The sequence below is a fragment of the Hemitrygon akajei genome, chromosome 16, assembly GCF_048418815.1.
Source record: "Hemitrygon akajei chromosome 16, sHemAka1.3, whole genome shotgun sequence".
Classification (NCBI taxonomy): Eukaryota; Metazoa; Chordata; class Chondrichthyes; order Myliobatiformes; family Dasyatidae; genus Hemitrygon; species Hemitrygon akajei.
Window position 1 is genome coordinate 15,996,862 of NC_133139.1, and position 14,039 is coordinate 16,010,900.

The window sequence follows — 14,039 nt, forward strand, 5'->3', positions numbered from 1 at the left end:
AAGGACTGGCCTACAAAATTTCTATACTATGGTAGGTTAATTTATCTCAAGTGGCTTTGAAATCTTGGGCACTGAAAATACTGAAGTTGAGCATAGACATTTCAGCACAAAGTAATGTATCAGAAAAATTCTTATTAAATAGTGGATAGAGTGTCTGTAATGCATATTCCCTATTCCCATTTGTTATGTTGTACTAAAGTCTATTCTTGTAATTTGCAAGTGGCAGAATAATGAATTTACTAAAATGGACACAGCTTACAGTTTTCTAGAATTTCAGAAACATTATTTGCAAAGCACAAAACAAAACTGGTCACAGCTCAAAGAACCTTTGAAAATGTATAATGAATTTGCATGTATCCCTTGATATCTCTCACTGTGTATAATCAGATAGACCAATATGAAAGATTGAGGTATATCTGTTAAGTATAAAAGTGTTGTGCAAAACACTGCTTGAGATGTCAGCCAATTGTAAAATGGGATTCAAGGCAGAGAGGGTGTTATGAGTAGAATTAACCACATGCAAATTGATGCTGAACAAAAAAACTGGCAAGAATTAGCTTCCAATGTTGTAAATTGTCCTGAATTGTTAAGTTTTATTTATTTCAGAAAGCCCAAAAGCAGCAAGCAAACTGCTTCTAGTTTCATATAAGCAGTCTTTTGTAGGGTTTGCATATTTTTTATGCGCCACAGTCCCAAGAAAACACCAGATTGCCTAGGGAGAGAAAGAGCTAAAAAGGAACAACAAGTGGGGGCAGTTGGCGCTTCTTGTGCGATACTCTTCCAGAGGAGACACTGGAGTGTGCATAATTAGGCACATGGCAAGGACCAATGAAAAGGAGTTAGGTTTAAGCAGAGCAGCGATTGTTTGAGTGGGGCAATGTTAGAATAGGGAATTGAAGTTTTGGCTTATCAAGGCTTTGGAGAGGGGAAGGCATGGGTAGAATTTATTTTTTATTTATGTATGAATGTTGGATGAACTCAATTGTCCCTGATGACTTCACCTGCAAGATGTGGATCCAGCTGCAGCTTTAACAGATCATGTTAAGGAGCTGGATCTGGATGAACTTTGAATCATTCAGGAGGCTGAGGGGTTAATAGAACGTACAGGAAGGTGGGTACACCCAAGGTGTGGGATACAGGTAACTGGATGACTATCAGGAGTGGGAAAGAGGATTGGCAACTAGTGCAGTGTACCCGTGTCCACGCTCTTCAACAACAAGTATACTGCTTTGAATACTGTTGGTGGGGGGGTGGCGAGGGATGACTGAGCAGAGGAAAGTCACAGCGGTCAGGTCTCTGGCACGGAGTTTGGCTCTGTGGCTCAGAAGGGATGATGGAGGAGAAGGAGAAGTGTAATGATAGGGGATTTATTGGTTAAGGGAACAGAAAGGAGGTTCTGTGGATGAGAATAGGATTTCCAAATGGCTTGTTGCTTCCAGGGTGCCAGGTTCAGGAATTTTCTCGGATTGAGTTGACAGCGTTCTTAAGTGAGAGGGTGAGCAACCTGAGGTCATGGTCCAAGTCAGTACCAATGATATGGGTAGTGTGGGTGATGAGATCTTGTAAAGTGATTCAGGGAGTTGTCAAGTCACGTCACTTTTTATTGTCATTTCGATCATAACTGCTGGTACAGTACACAGTAAAAATGAGACGTTTTTCAAGACCATAGTGCTACATGAAACAGTACAAAAACTACAGTGAACTACATGAAAACAACACAGAAAAAAAAAACTACACTAGACTACAGACCTACCAAGGACTGCATAAAGTGCACAAAACAGTGCGGGCATTACAATAAATAATAGACAAGACAATAGGCACGGTAGAGGGCAATAAGTTGGTGTCAGCCCAGTCTCTGGGTGTTGAGGAGTCTTGATAGCTTGGGGGCAGAAACTGTTACATAGTCTGGTCGTGAGAGCCCAAATGCTCAGGTGCCTTTTCTCAGATGGCAGGAGGGAGAAGAGTTTGTACGAGGGGTGCGTGGGGTCCTTCATAATGCTGTTTGTCTTGTGGATGCAGCGTGTAGTGTAAATGTCTGTAACGGCGGGAAGAGCGACCCCAATGATCTTCTCAGCTGACCTCACTATCCGCTGCAGGGTCTTGTGATCCAAGATAGTGCAATTTCCGAACCAGGCAGTGATGCAGCTGCTCAGGATGCTCTCAGTACAACCCCTGTAGAATGTGATGAGGGTGGGGGGTGGGAGATGAGCTTTCCAACTTAGTTGTGTGCTAAGTTAAAGGACAGAACTTCCATGGTTAGGATTGCTACCCATCCCACGTGCTAGTGAGGCCAGAAATAGGAAGATCATACAGTTTAACACATGGCTAAGGGGTTAGTGCAGGAGGAAGGCTTCTGATTTTTGGGTCATTGGGGTTTCTTCCAGGGAAGATGGGACCTGTATAGAAGGGGCAGTTTGCACCTAAACTGAAAGGGGGACTAATATCCTAGCAGGAGGGTTTGCTAGTGCTGCACTGTGGGGGTGGGGGGGGGGGGGGTAGGGGGTGGGTTAAATAGAACTTCAGGGAAATGGGAACCAGAGCTCCAAAACAGATGGTAGAGTGGTTGTGGAGAAAAATATTGTTATTCCTACAACATCAAGAAACAAAAAGTTGAGCATGGTTGGACTAATGATTTGAGCTGTGTAGATTTCAATGCATGGACTATTGCAGGGAAGGTTGATGAGCTTCAACCTGGATCAGCATGTGCAATTATGACTCTGTAGCCATTACAGAGACTTGGTTGTAGGGGCCCAGGACTGGCAGCTCATTGTTCAGGTGTTCCTTTGTTTTAGACATGTTCGAGCGGGAGGAATGAAAGAGAGAAGAGTGGGATTACTAGTCAGGGAAAATGCCACAGAAGTGCTCGGTCAGGAGAGACTGGAGAGATTTATGGGTAGAAATGAGGAGTAAGAAAGGTATGATCATATCATTGGCATTATATTACAGACCAGCCAACAGTCTGCAAGATTGTAGAGAGATCACAGGCTGTTGCAGGAAACATGAGGATGTGATAGTAGGTCATTTTAACTTTCCACATATTGACTGGGACTCCCATACTGTAAAAGGACTGAATGGGAAAGAGTTTGTCAAATGTGTTCAAAAAAGTTTCCTTAACCAGTACACAGAAGTCCCAGCTAGAGAGAGTGCGATACTAGATCTGTTGTAAGGGAATGAGACAGGGCAGGTGACAGAAGTTTGTAGGGCAACACTTTGCATCTAGCTATCAAAATGCCATTAGTTTCAAGTTCATTATGGAAAAGGATATGTCTGTCCTTAGGTTGAGAATCTAAATTGGAGAAATGCCAATTTTGATGGCATCAGAAAGGATCTGGCAAATGTGGATTGGGACAGGTTGTTTTCTGGCAAAGGTGTACTCGGTAAATGGGAGGCCTACAAAATTGAAATTTTGAGAATACCATGTTTGTATGTTCCTGTCAGAATAAAAAGCAAGGATAACATGTTTAGAGGGCCATGGTTTTTGAGAGATATTGAAGATCTGGTTAAGAAAATGAGGAAGGTGCATAACAGGTATAGGACAGAAGGAAGAAATGAGGTACTTGAGTATAAGAAATGCAAGAGAACACTTAAGAAGGAAATCTGGAGGGCTAAAAGAAGATATAATGTTGCTCTAGCAGACAAGGTGATGAAGAATCCTAAGGCCTTCAACAGATATATTAAGAACAAAAGGATAGCAAGGGACAAAATTGGTCCTCCGGAAGATCAGAATGGTAATCTATGTATGGAGTTGAAAAAGATGGGGAAGATTTTAAAGGTTTTTTTTTGCATCTGCTTTTGCTTGGATGATGGACTCAGTATCTTGATATCAGGCAATACAGCAGCAAGGTGATGTACATTACACATATTACAGAGGAGGAGCTCTTTGCTATCTTGAGGCAAATTAGGGTGGATAAATCTCCAGGGCCTGATATGATGTTCTCTCAGACCTTGTGGAGGCCAGTGCTGAAATTGTAGGGGACCTAACAAAGATATTTAAAACATCCATAGCTATAGGTGAGGTGCCAGAGAATTGGAGAATAGCTAATGTCATGCCGTTGTTTAAGAGAGTTTCTAAGAATAAGCTAGGAAATTATAGGCCAGGAAGCCTGACATCAGTACTGAGAAAGTTATTGGAAGGTATTCTAAGGAACCGGAAATATAAGTATTTTGATAGACAGGGACCGATTAGGGATAGTCAGCATGGCATTGTGCAGGGTAAGTCGTGTCAAACCAATTTTATAGAGTTTTTCGAGGAAGTTAACAGGAAAATTGGTGAAGGCAAGACAACAAATGTTGTCTACATGGAATTTAATAAGGCCTTTGTCAAGGTTCCGCATGGGAGGTTGGTCAAGAAAGTTCCGATGTTCAGCATTCAAGTTGAGGTAGTATATTGGATTATACATTGGCTTCCCTGAAGAAGCTAGAGAGTTGTTGTAAATGGTTTCCTCTCTGACTGGAAGCCTGTGATGGCACTAGGCAGATTGGTGGTTCAGCACAGACTAGATAGGCTGAAGGGCCTTTTTTTGGGGCTTTAGTGTTCTATGACTAACAAAATGTCTTCTTTTTAGAACCTATGCTTCTTGAATTGTGGTTATAGAAAATTTATTTACAGTATGTCATTGATGCTGGAATAAAAAATATATTGTTAGTAAATGTACTTGAGATTTGGAAGCTATTTGCTATATATTAGTACAAATCAGTAGTTCCAAATGGTGTCACTTCTAATATTGGCTGTGATCTTCTCTGCTTGCCATAGATTTATCAGTGCTTTCTCCAAGAGAATAATTATTGTTTTGTTTCGAGGTGAAGACATTCTAGGTGTACAATGGGGATATATTATTATAGTGTGTCAACAGAAAATTTATTACACTAACAGGGTTTGGTGATGGTTTCCATTTCATCATGCTATAATTAGTGTTGAAGGAATTTGAGAGATTTCCACCAGTGTGCAATTTTTCAGTGGTTATTGAGGCACAGTGCACACAGTAAAGTTTTCAGGATTTCTTTCCCTGTGCTCTGCAATGCAGAAGATCATGCTATTATCACTAATTTTACAATGCTATGTTAAATATGTAGATATTCAATTTACAAAAGATGTTCATAAAGACATCAGTAAATACTATCATTAGATTATTAATATAGTCTGGAAGAAATGGACTTTGTCCTGACCCTGCTTGAACAAAATTACAGGATGCCCATTGAATATACAACGTGCACAAGGTTTTGCATCTTTTCATTTTCAGGATATTATTCATGCTGCTAAACAACTTAAATAAACATGAGTTATTTTTCTGTAATTGCTTTTAGCTTCTACCCAGCCCCTTCATTTCCTCTCACACACTCAAAATGATAACTACAACAGGTACAGATTCTAACTGCCAAATGTAGATGGGTGTAAATGCCCTTATTTAAAATGCCCAATGTAGAAAGTAATCACAACCCAAATCTAAATAGTAACAATATTAATCACGTCGGTGATTGCAATTAGCTATAATGAAGTTTCACTGTAGCAGAGAGATGTATACTGATCATAGATAATCTATAGAAGCGCCTTGGGTTCCATCGTATAGTGTGACAACTGTGCTCAACCCTAATGAATGATCAGAATATTTTTCTTTTTGAACCATATCTTCAGAGGTCCTTTCCCCTCCAGAATTCTAACCTGACAAAAAGCTGACAGCAGGTGATTATTTTTTTGGCAAACGTAATGAGCACTCAGAGGATATGGAGGCAAAGAGGATCGCAGTCGAGCCTGTTTAGTTTGTGTATGTACTCAACATTGGGGATTTTCAAATTCAAGTTCTAAACAGGAATTCTGATTGTTATATTGAAATGTGGAGAGCTTGAATTATTTTGCTTTATTTATCCACATTAATTTCCTGCATTTAAATTGGTTCTCATTTCCCTCCTTGCAATTTTCCCTCTTGAAAGAGATTATATGGATCAGGACTTGGATGGTATGGAGGGTGAGAGTTGCAGCCACGCACCAAGCTCTCCACCCATTTCCTCTACTACCAGCAGACTGGATTCTGAGCAGGAGTCTATTGTACTTCATAACTCAGGTAATCCCCCCAACAGTACTTGATCTTAAGTTCTAATAAAGTAATTTATTAAGAGAAAATTTCAGACTGCTACAGAATAAAATTATATGCATTGACTGCGAATGCTGTCTATTGTTAAATGTTTAATTCAGGTTTAAATGTAATGGTTGAAATTTCATCTCAGAACTCCTGCACAATACAATCTATGAATGATGTCCATGTGCAAAATCCTGATTAATGTCAATTGGACTGGTGGTTTAATCCAGTGAGACCTCTTGTATTTTTAAGTTGATTTTCTGAGATTTAGTATGGCAGTTAAAGTATTCTTAACAGAACTTTGGCTGGACCTCATAGTTTTACATTTCTTTGTTCTTCAAATATTTGAAATGTCCTGGATTTAGATCCCTATTGTCTTGTTTTCACCCCATGGTTAATTACAATATTTATTGGTGTGTAATCTTAATTTGCTATAGATATCAAGTGTACATTAGTACAAATTATTCTGTTTTAATATTCTTATTCCCTCCCTAATGCATAGATTCTTTTTTACAGAACCGCAAGATGTTGAACTTGACACGAGTGCTAACAGTCAGATGTTTGAGTACCTCAGTCCTGCAGTGAACCGACCCGAAATGGATTGTTCACCGGATCCTATCTGTGACCAAGCAAGAGTTGCACCCACACACGACTGTGATGCTGTTCCTTTAGGGCAAGCTGAACCTGGATTTTTCCAGCTGGAACTAGATCAAGTCATTCTGGACAGACCAGCATTGGAGATGTCCACAAAAAAATTGAAGATGGATTTCTCATTGCCTACGTCATTTAATGATGGGCTGCCTGACAATCCCAGCAATGTGGATTTTGAAAATCACGCTTCACATATTGCTCAAGCAAAAATGTCTGTTGCCGTGACGAATTTTGGAAGTATTGATGTTGGAGATGTGAACAGTTTGCTCAGTGCTCATACATTGCACCACTCTGCAACTATTCAGTCGGAATCTTTATCTCAGTGAGAGCTAGAAGTCTTTGCAGATTATTTTATTTATATTTTACTTTAAAAGTTACTGGAAAACTATTTTTTGGCATGACATCAGTGATGTCTTATATTTATTTACAGTACATATTTGTTTCTCAAGAGGATGGAACCATTTATTTTTGGGCCCAGGTACATGAATGGGATCTAACCTTTTGGATGTCACATGGAGGAGACTTCCCCCACATTTTTACAGAACAAAACCTTTTTCATCTGTTAAGTTTTTGTATTCATCTTGTCAGTGAAATTGGATTCATAATGTTATCACCAACAAATCTCATTCATGGCAGTTATTCTGGTCATAAACATTTTTATTATTGTGCATGGTGTTTAAAGTCTAACTTTAGTCATTTCCTACATCTCAAGAAATTAATCAGTGTTCTTTTTAGATAAAGATGTGTGCATTTTGTGTGTGACTGATTTCTAGTAGTACATTATTTAACCAAACCATCTGGTAAAGGACATAAATAGCTGTTCCTTTGGTTTGGGCAAATGTGAGCTGATTGATTGGAGGAAACCCCATTCCATATCAATTGTTTAACTATCTCCCTTTTGATCTAACTCTGTCAGATGAGCCAATCTTGAATATTTCTAGGCTGATACAGAACAGTGATCTGGGTGTCTGAGAGGGCACCTAATATTCTGGTCATTCACTACAACCAGAATAGTACTAGGGATTGATTAAGGTGGATCCCAGGGATTCCTTATACCAAACTGTGAGCCAATTGCTGTGTGGACCTTATGTCACTAGGTGATGGTTTGTGGTAATACTTTGCTGTACATCTAGTGTTAATAAAGGGTATTGCATGGACCAGATATAATTTGTTCTTTCATGAAGTGAGGGCTGTAGAAATCTGCTCTTTCCTTAAAGTTTGCAGGTGAGATGAGCAACTGCCCCACCCCACCCTATCCTCAACCCATCAAATAAAAGTGCAATTCCTGTTGGATAGCTGCTAAGTCTCTTCAAAAACAACCAGTGTATTTTCCTTGATTTTCATGCTATGGTCCAATTGGAATGCAGTCACTGGTTATCTCCACCTTGCTGCTGGCCTGTAAACTGGCCGTTAAGTTAAGCATTTAGAACTGCCTTTATTTTAGAAGTGATTTTAGTTGGAAGCACATCTTGATTTTGCATATCTGAAAGACAAGCTGTCAGTACATTGCATTTATCCACATTGGGAAATGATGATGATCAATCTGGCATGCATTGTGATTGAAATCCTCCTCCAAAAAATATAGTCAAAAGATATTTTAAATTGTAAAACTGCAATGTCCTTTGTAGAACACATAGTGAGGAGAACTTTGTATGCTGCCATTGAGTTGCACCTTAATTGAGACAGTGCAACATTGAGTAGACAGGTGTTGCAGTAATCATCTTTTTGCATATTTTATAAAGCAACACTTAACAGTCTTGCACTGAAAAGGTCTATGCACTCAAACATTAACTTTCTCATACATTGTTACACTGCAATAAAAAGCAATCCCCATGTGTTAGGGAAACTGGTTTGGTAACTGTCTCTATTGAACTAATAAAGACTAAAGCACAAATTCTATACATTTGAAGCCATTTGTGCTGTATTTTTATTTATAAATGGCACTGAAAATCTTAGTGGTCATCAGATCATTTTACCCTCCTTTCCCCATACTATGTCAGGTGTTGTGCAATTTCTAAATTGTTCTGAATTCATCCTAAAGCCCTACTTGATGTGAAAGGACCTCTTCAGTGTTAATATGACATTGCTTGCTATTCAGTATTTTTAGATTATAAAAGTTACATTGGCAGACAAATATCAATTACTTGTAGTTAATAACCCCATTCAACAGTCAAGTTGAGAAGAGCGCAATTTTCAACTCTATTGATGTTTACTTTAGATATCTTACTCAAAAGTTTTCCCTTTTCCTGGAGCTTTTCTTAAAATATATGCTTTACAATACTTTTTCATTAAGGTGTTAAATTTGATTATTTTGTTTGAATGAATAGTCTAGTATTTTTTTATTGTCAACTGACTTCCTGGTGACTTTAGTGATGATTCTTTGGAGCTTTGTGTGAAAAGTGCCTCTTAAGTTTGCACATATTAATCTATTTTTTTTTGTATTGATGTCATCTTGGCTCAGTGAGCTAATGGCTCTGGAACAGCATTCAAGTAACTATGAGAGAATTGTTGGACATTGAGGGCATACTACTTTGCTTGAAGTGTTGTCTTTCCGGTGAAACGTTAAAACAAGTTTCCATTGGTCCTCTTATATGTGAACGGTTTCTTAAAACTATTCCAAGAATAGGTGAGTTTCCTAGTGTCCCTGCCATTATTTAACCATCTGCCAGTATCATTAACAGAAATTGTTATGTCATCACTGGCTGGCAAAATGATACAGGTAGATAAACTGGTTAGATCTAGCTTTACAAGAACAACATTCTGAAATATTTATATTTCCCCAAGCAAATACGAAGGTGGTATTTGCATTTGCATGAAATGCCAAGTATTTAAATTTTATATTGTAACTTAAATCTAGAAGGTGACAGTTTGTTATTTGTAAAGCAATTTTCAGTTGAATTGCTACCCTCTTCAGAACACAATCCAGTTAGTTAAAATTCAGATTTTGAAATACAACATCCTGCAAATTGCTATCTGACAGTAGCTTTTCAATGTTAATTCCTTACATAAATAATTTACTAATTTATATCCTTGCCTAATACTGAGAGGGGCTTAGTGTATGGAACTTTATCATGTCTATGCCAAAGTACTTTGCAAAACTTTTCCCACAATAATATTACTTTTATTAATTCTGTTCCTTGCAGGTAATGCACAATACATGCAGCATAGTTATTCCTCTCTGTAAATTATGCATTATGCCTTTTATGGCTCTGGCACAATATTTAAAAAAATAGTCCAATAAGGTTGAATCAAGAAGGAAGAATTTTTTTCAGTTTCTCAATGTGGAGAAATTAATATTAGCTATTTAGTATGAATGAATTACCAAATGTATCTTTAAAAACTTTGCATTCCCCTAGTAATGTTAAATATCATGTCTATTTGAATAAGGTTCTTGACTTCTTGGAGCAAAGTCAACTAACTGAAGTTCTGCATCTACATTAGGAAAATCTGTAATAGGATCCTCTGTAGTGAAAAAAACTCACCCAATGATTAGAAATAGTATCTGAAACAGAATCCTAAATTTTCTCACAGCTTTATATGTTATATTTGGCCACTATTTTGGGAAATGTATTTTAACTGGAATGAATGAATGAATGAATGCTAAAAGAGATTATTAGTGTTGTTAGAGAATCATTTAATTCCCACTGCCTGACATTTTGGAGTGGTATGGAGAGGAGTACTCCAGCGATAAATGTATTTGCAGCTGTGTGGCACCGGAAATCAAGGTTAAATGTCTTCAAAATTGTGCTGAGGTGTTGTACAAGTCTCAAGCAACAGTTGAAAATGTCAACTTCAAATTTTTCCAATGAGTTCAAATTTGCACTGTTTCTACATAAATGAGAATGACCTCTGTTAAAATTACATGAAATTGAAACTGAGGGAAAACAAATATTGTGAACAGTTGAGCAGTTTTACATTTTAGCATTTGTCCAAATCTTCCACTTTCTAGGAAACAGAATTTTTAAATGAGCCTAAAAATTGGTAGGCAGCATATGTTTAATGTCTAAACTGAGGATCTATTTGCTACCAATGTGCATCATCAACTGTCAAATTAAAAAATAAAGCTTTCCTACAGCCTGATTTTTAAATATCTTTCACCATTGCTATTATTGGATTAATGCCCTCCTTAATAAACTTAAACTTATCAACTGATCTGATCTCTCATATTTTTGTGAAGCAAAAGCTATCATTAAGTTAGAACAACTGAGTTCCTTGTGTACTTCCGTAACAGACCATTTGTAAAAGTACACTGATAAACTCTTCGGGATAATTTTACTTTCACAATTTTTGCATTTTTCCTGCTTTTTGTTGTAGTTGAAACGTGGAATTTCATTTAAAAAAAACCCACTGAAACAGACTTTCTTTTGGTGCTTTTCCTATGAATGTAATGTTTCTTGCTGTCAGAGATTGGTCCATTTCATCATGCAGAAAGGACAACTGGCTTTCAAAACTGTTCAGTCTTTAGTTTCATTTTTAGAGCTACCGGATGGACAGGCATGATTTTTATACTCTTGAGTTTGCTTTATGATTAGATTAGTGTGAAGCGTTGTTCCAATTGTGTTACCTTCTTTACTGTTTGTGTTCATAGACTTGCTTTCAAGTTGTTGAAATTATATGGCTCCAAAGACAATGATCACATTAAACATTCCTCAACTCAGTCATGTTGGGCCTGGCTATCCTTCTTCATTCATCTTATTATGCTAGCTTTTTTATGTACTGTATTTTACCATATAATTTATCATGCATTCTGTGTACATTTCTTAAAATCTTTATTTGCCATTCTGGTTTGCTTCCTTTTATTTTTGTTTGTGCCACAAGTTTCCCCTGTGCATCTGTTAACCCAGTATCAAACAAAGAGTCTGTCTCCAAAAAAAATAAAGACTTTTTTTGGGGAAAAAAGGAAATCTTGTTGCAAAGTGGGCAAAACATTTGTAGTTTGTTCAAGAATTTTCCCAGGAGGAGGGGGTGGAAAGTGTAGGGGTAAACATCTTTACCTCAATCTGCCCTAGCTCCAAGGTTTTTTTTGCAGGTAAATTCAAAGCTCTATCATTGTGGCACAGTAATAGGTAATTAAATCAACAAATCTGGTTAACATTGCTACTGTACTTCACATTGGTCAATTCCAGTCAGCCAATTGAAGAGCTGGACTTGAATGGCGGGTATAAACGGGGAAAGAAATGTATGCACTTGAGTACCATTGGGTAAAAACTGCCTTTGGAATTGGCCAGGCAAGTAAAAGCAAAGTATAGTAAAGGTATAAAATGGATTGTATCAATTGTTGCAAACCTTGCCAAGTTTGTATTTCTGAAACCAATAATGGGTGCCATAAGCTTCATTTTAAAAAAAATCTACAGTTGTAGGTACAATGGATGAGGCAGCAATAAGTCACCGTCCCATGATGTATTATAATGAGAGAGAATGGTATTCTATTCATATTGTGTAGTATAACTTTAAACTAATAGCAAATGTATTTTTGTGAGAATTTCATACAAGAATGTTGAGTTACAATGTATAATACTGTGGCATTGATGATTTCTAATGGAACAACAACCGGATATTTAGATGGTTACTGCATAAAATCTGTGAGGCATTTCTGTTATATAATGACTTGATACTCTTTGTCATTGATGGACTGATTTGGAAGATAAATGTGTATATTTATACATTTTCAGCCATGTATTTTAATCTCTCCGATCTTTTAGACACATACCTGAATGGCATTGAAACTGTTGACAGACCTGATGAATTTTTAATGGACTTAACATCAACCTAAGTTCATCTTATTCAAACCTACATTGGTTTAATGACAGAAAAGTGGTTGAAGTTTACTAATCAGTGTACCCAGTATCACTCAGACGTCTGATGGATTGAGAAAGCAGTGCGTGTCATTTCGGTAGACAAAAGCAAGGATGTGCATACTGTTGTAATAGCCATTATGAAAAGCAACTTAATTATTTAACTGCAATCACTGAACCTTTTGTATTTTGGAGTTCCAACCAATGTTTATCAGCCATGGAGAGAACAAGGAATTTGGTTGCATAATTGTCCAGTTTTGGAGAGGGTTTTGCTTCAAAAAAATAAGATGTTACTGATATTTTCTAATCAGCTTTTTGACTGTTCTTGGGTATTTTAATCAAGAACACACAAAAATTATGCATTTGCAAATTCTTGTACATTATGAAGTTAGATTTCATTATGTTAGTACAACTACATTGGTTGTACTAATTAAGTTACCATTGAAACTATTAAGTTGTAGTTTTAGAAGAGAAGAATCTCATGCTGCTGCTACTGTTCCAACCTGTTTCTTTGCATCCTTCTGCTACCTCTTACTAATGTTCAAGCTGTTTTTGCAAGGTGGGCACCAACTGTATAAAATCTTAATCTTATGATTGGTTTGAGGTTACAAAAATCTTATATTTGGATGGTTTGCCAATTTTTCCACATCCTTTTAATTACATATGTATTTTTTCCTTGTATTTTTCTTTTAAATTTCAGCTGCTGATGTCAATCTTTTGCACTTGGTCCATTTCAGAGTAGTTAATGAACCAAAGATCAAGGCTGGTTGAATAGTTCCAAGTGCAATTTTTGGTTGTAAATGTGTTTTAAAATGATCAGATATGGAAACTAATTATGCTCTCTACTTTTTCGTATGCATACTGATTTTTGATTTCCTTTGTCCAGTAATCATTAAGCATATTAACAAATGCGTGTACCCCCCCCCCTCCCCAATGGTAGCACGGAGTTTAGCACTACGCAATTATAACTTAGGGTTTAAGGGTTGGGAGTTCAATTTTGACCTTGTCGGTGAGAAGTTTGTATGTCCATCCCATGAGCATGTGGGTTTTCTTTGTGTGCTGTAGTTTCCTTCTACATTTCAAAGATGTTCCAGTTAGTAAATTATCCTGTGATTAGGGTAAGGTTAAATAGGTGGGTTGCTGGGCTGTATGGCTTATTGAGCCAGAAGGGCTTGTTCCATAAATAAAACTATTACTCACAGAAGTAGGAAAATTTAAGAGTATAAATTTAAAAATGACATATGACTCCTTCAAAGGAGAATTTATATGATACAATAAGTTACTCAAATCCCTTGTTCTCAACTGATGGATCTACCAAGCCATTTGCATAGGTGCTGTAGTTGAGGAAGTCAAAAGTGGTCATGCTTTCCAGTTTTGAAATCCATCAAATGGAAATGTGCAAAATCTGGTGAGGACGTAACTCACAGATTAAACACATCATGTCCTGATTTAGATTTACTCACGTGGGTGACGTTTCCAATTCCAGTTGGCAAATGAAATTTATCTAGGAATGAAGGGC

At 37.3% G+C, this 14,039-nt stretch overlaps 1 protein-coding gene across 5 annotated transcripts in view; it reads left to right on the forward strand.

Annotated features, from left to right (window-relative positions):
* Nucleotides 1-10,877, forward strand: part of LOC140739777 (mesoderm induction early response protein 2-like) — an 80,743-nt gene extending 69,866 nt beyond the window's left edge. For all 5 annotated transcript variants that reach the window (XM_073068287.1, XM_073068289.1, XM_073068286.1 and 2 more), the window contains 2 exons: nt 5,929-6,059; nt 6,591-10,877. In XM_073068287.1, the coding sequence (XP_072924388.1) occupies nt 5,929-6,059; nt 6,591-7,051 (592 nt within the window). In that variant the 3' untranslated portion in view covers nt 7,052-10,877. The remainder of the gene's footprint in view (nt 1-5,928; nt 6,060-6,590) is intronic.
* The last annotated feature ends 3,162 nt before the right edge of the window (nt 10,878-14,039 follow it).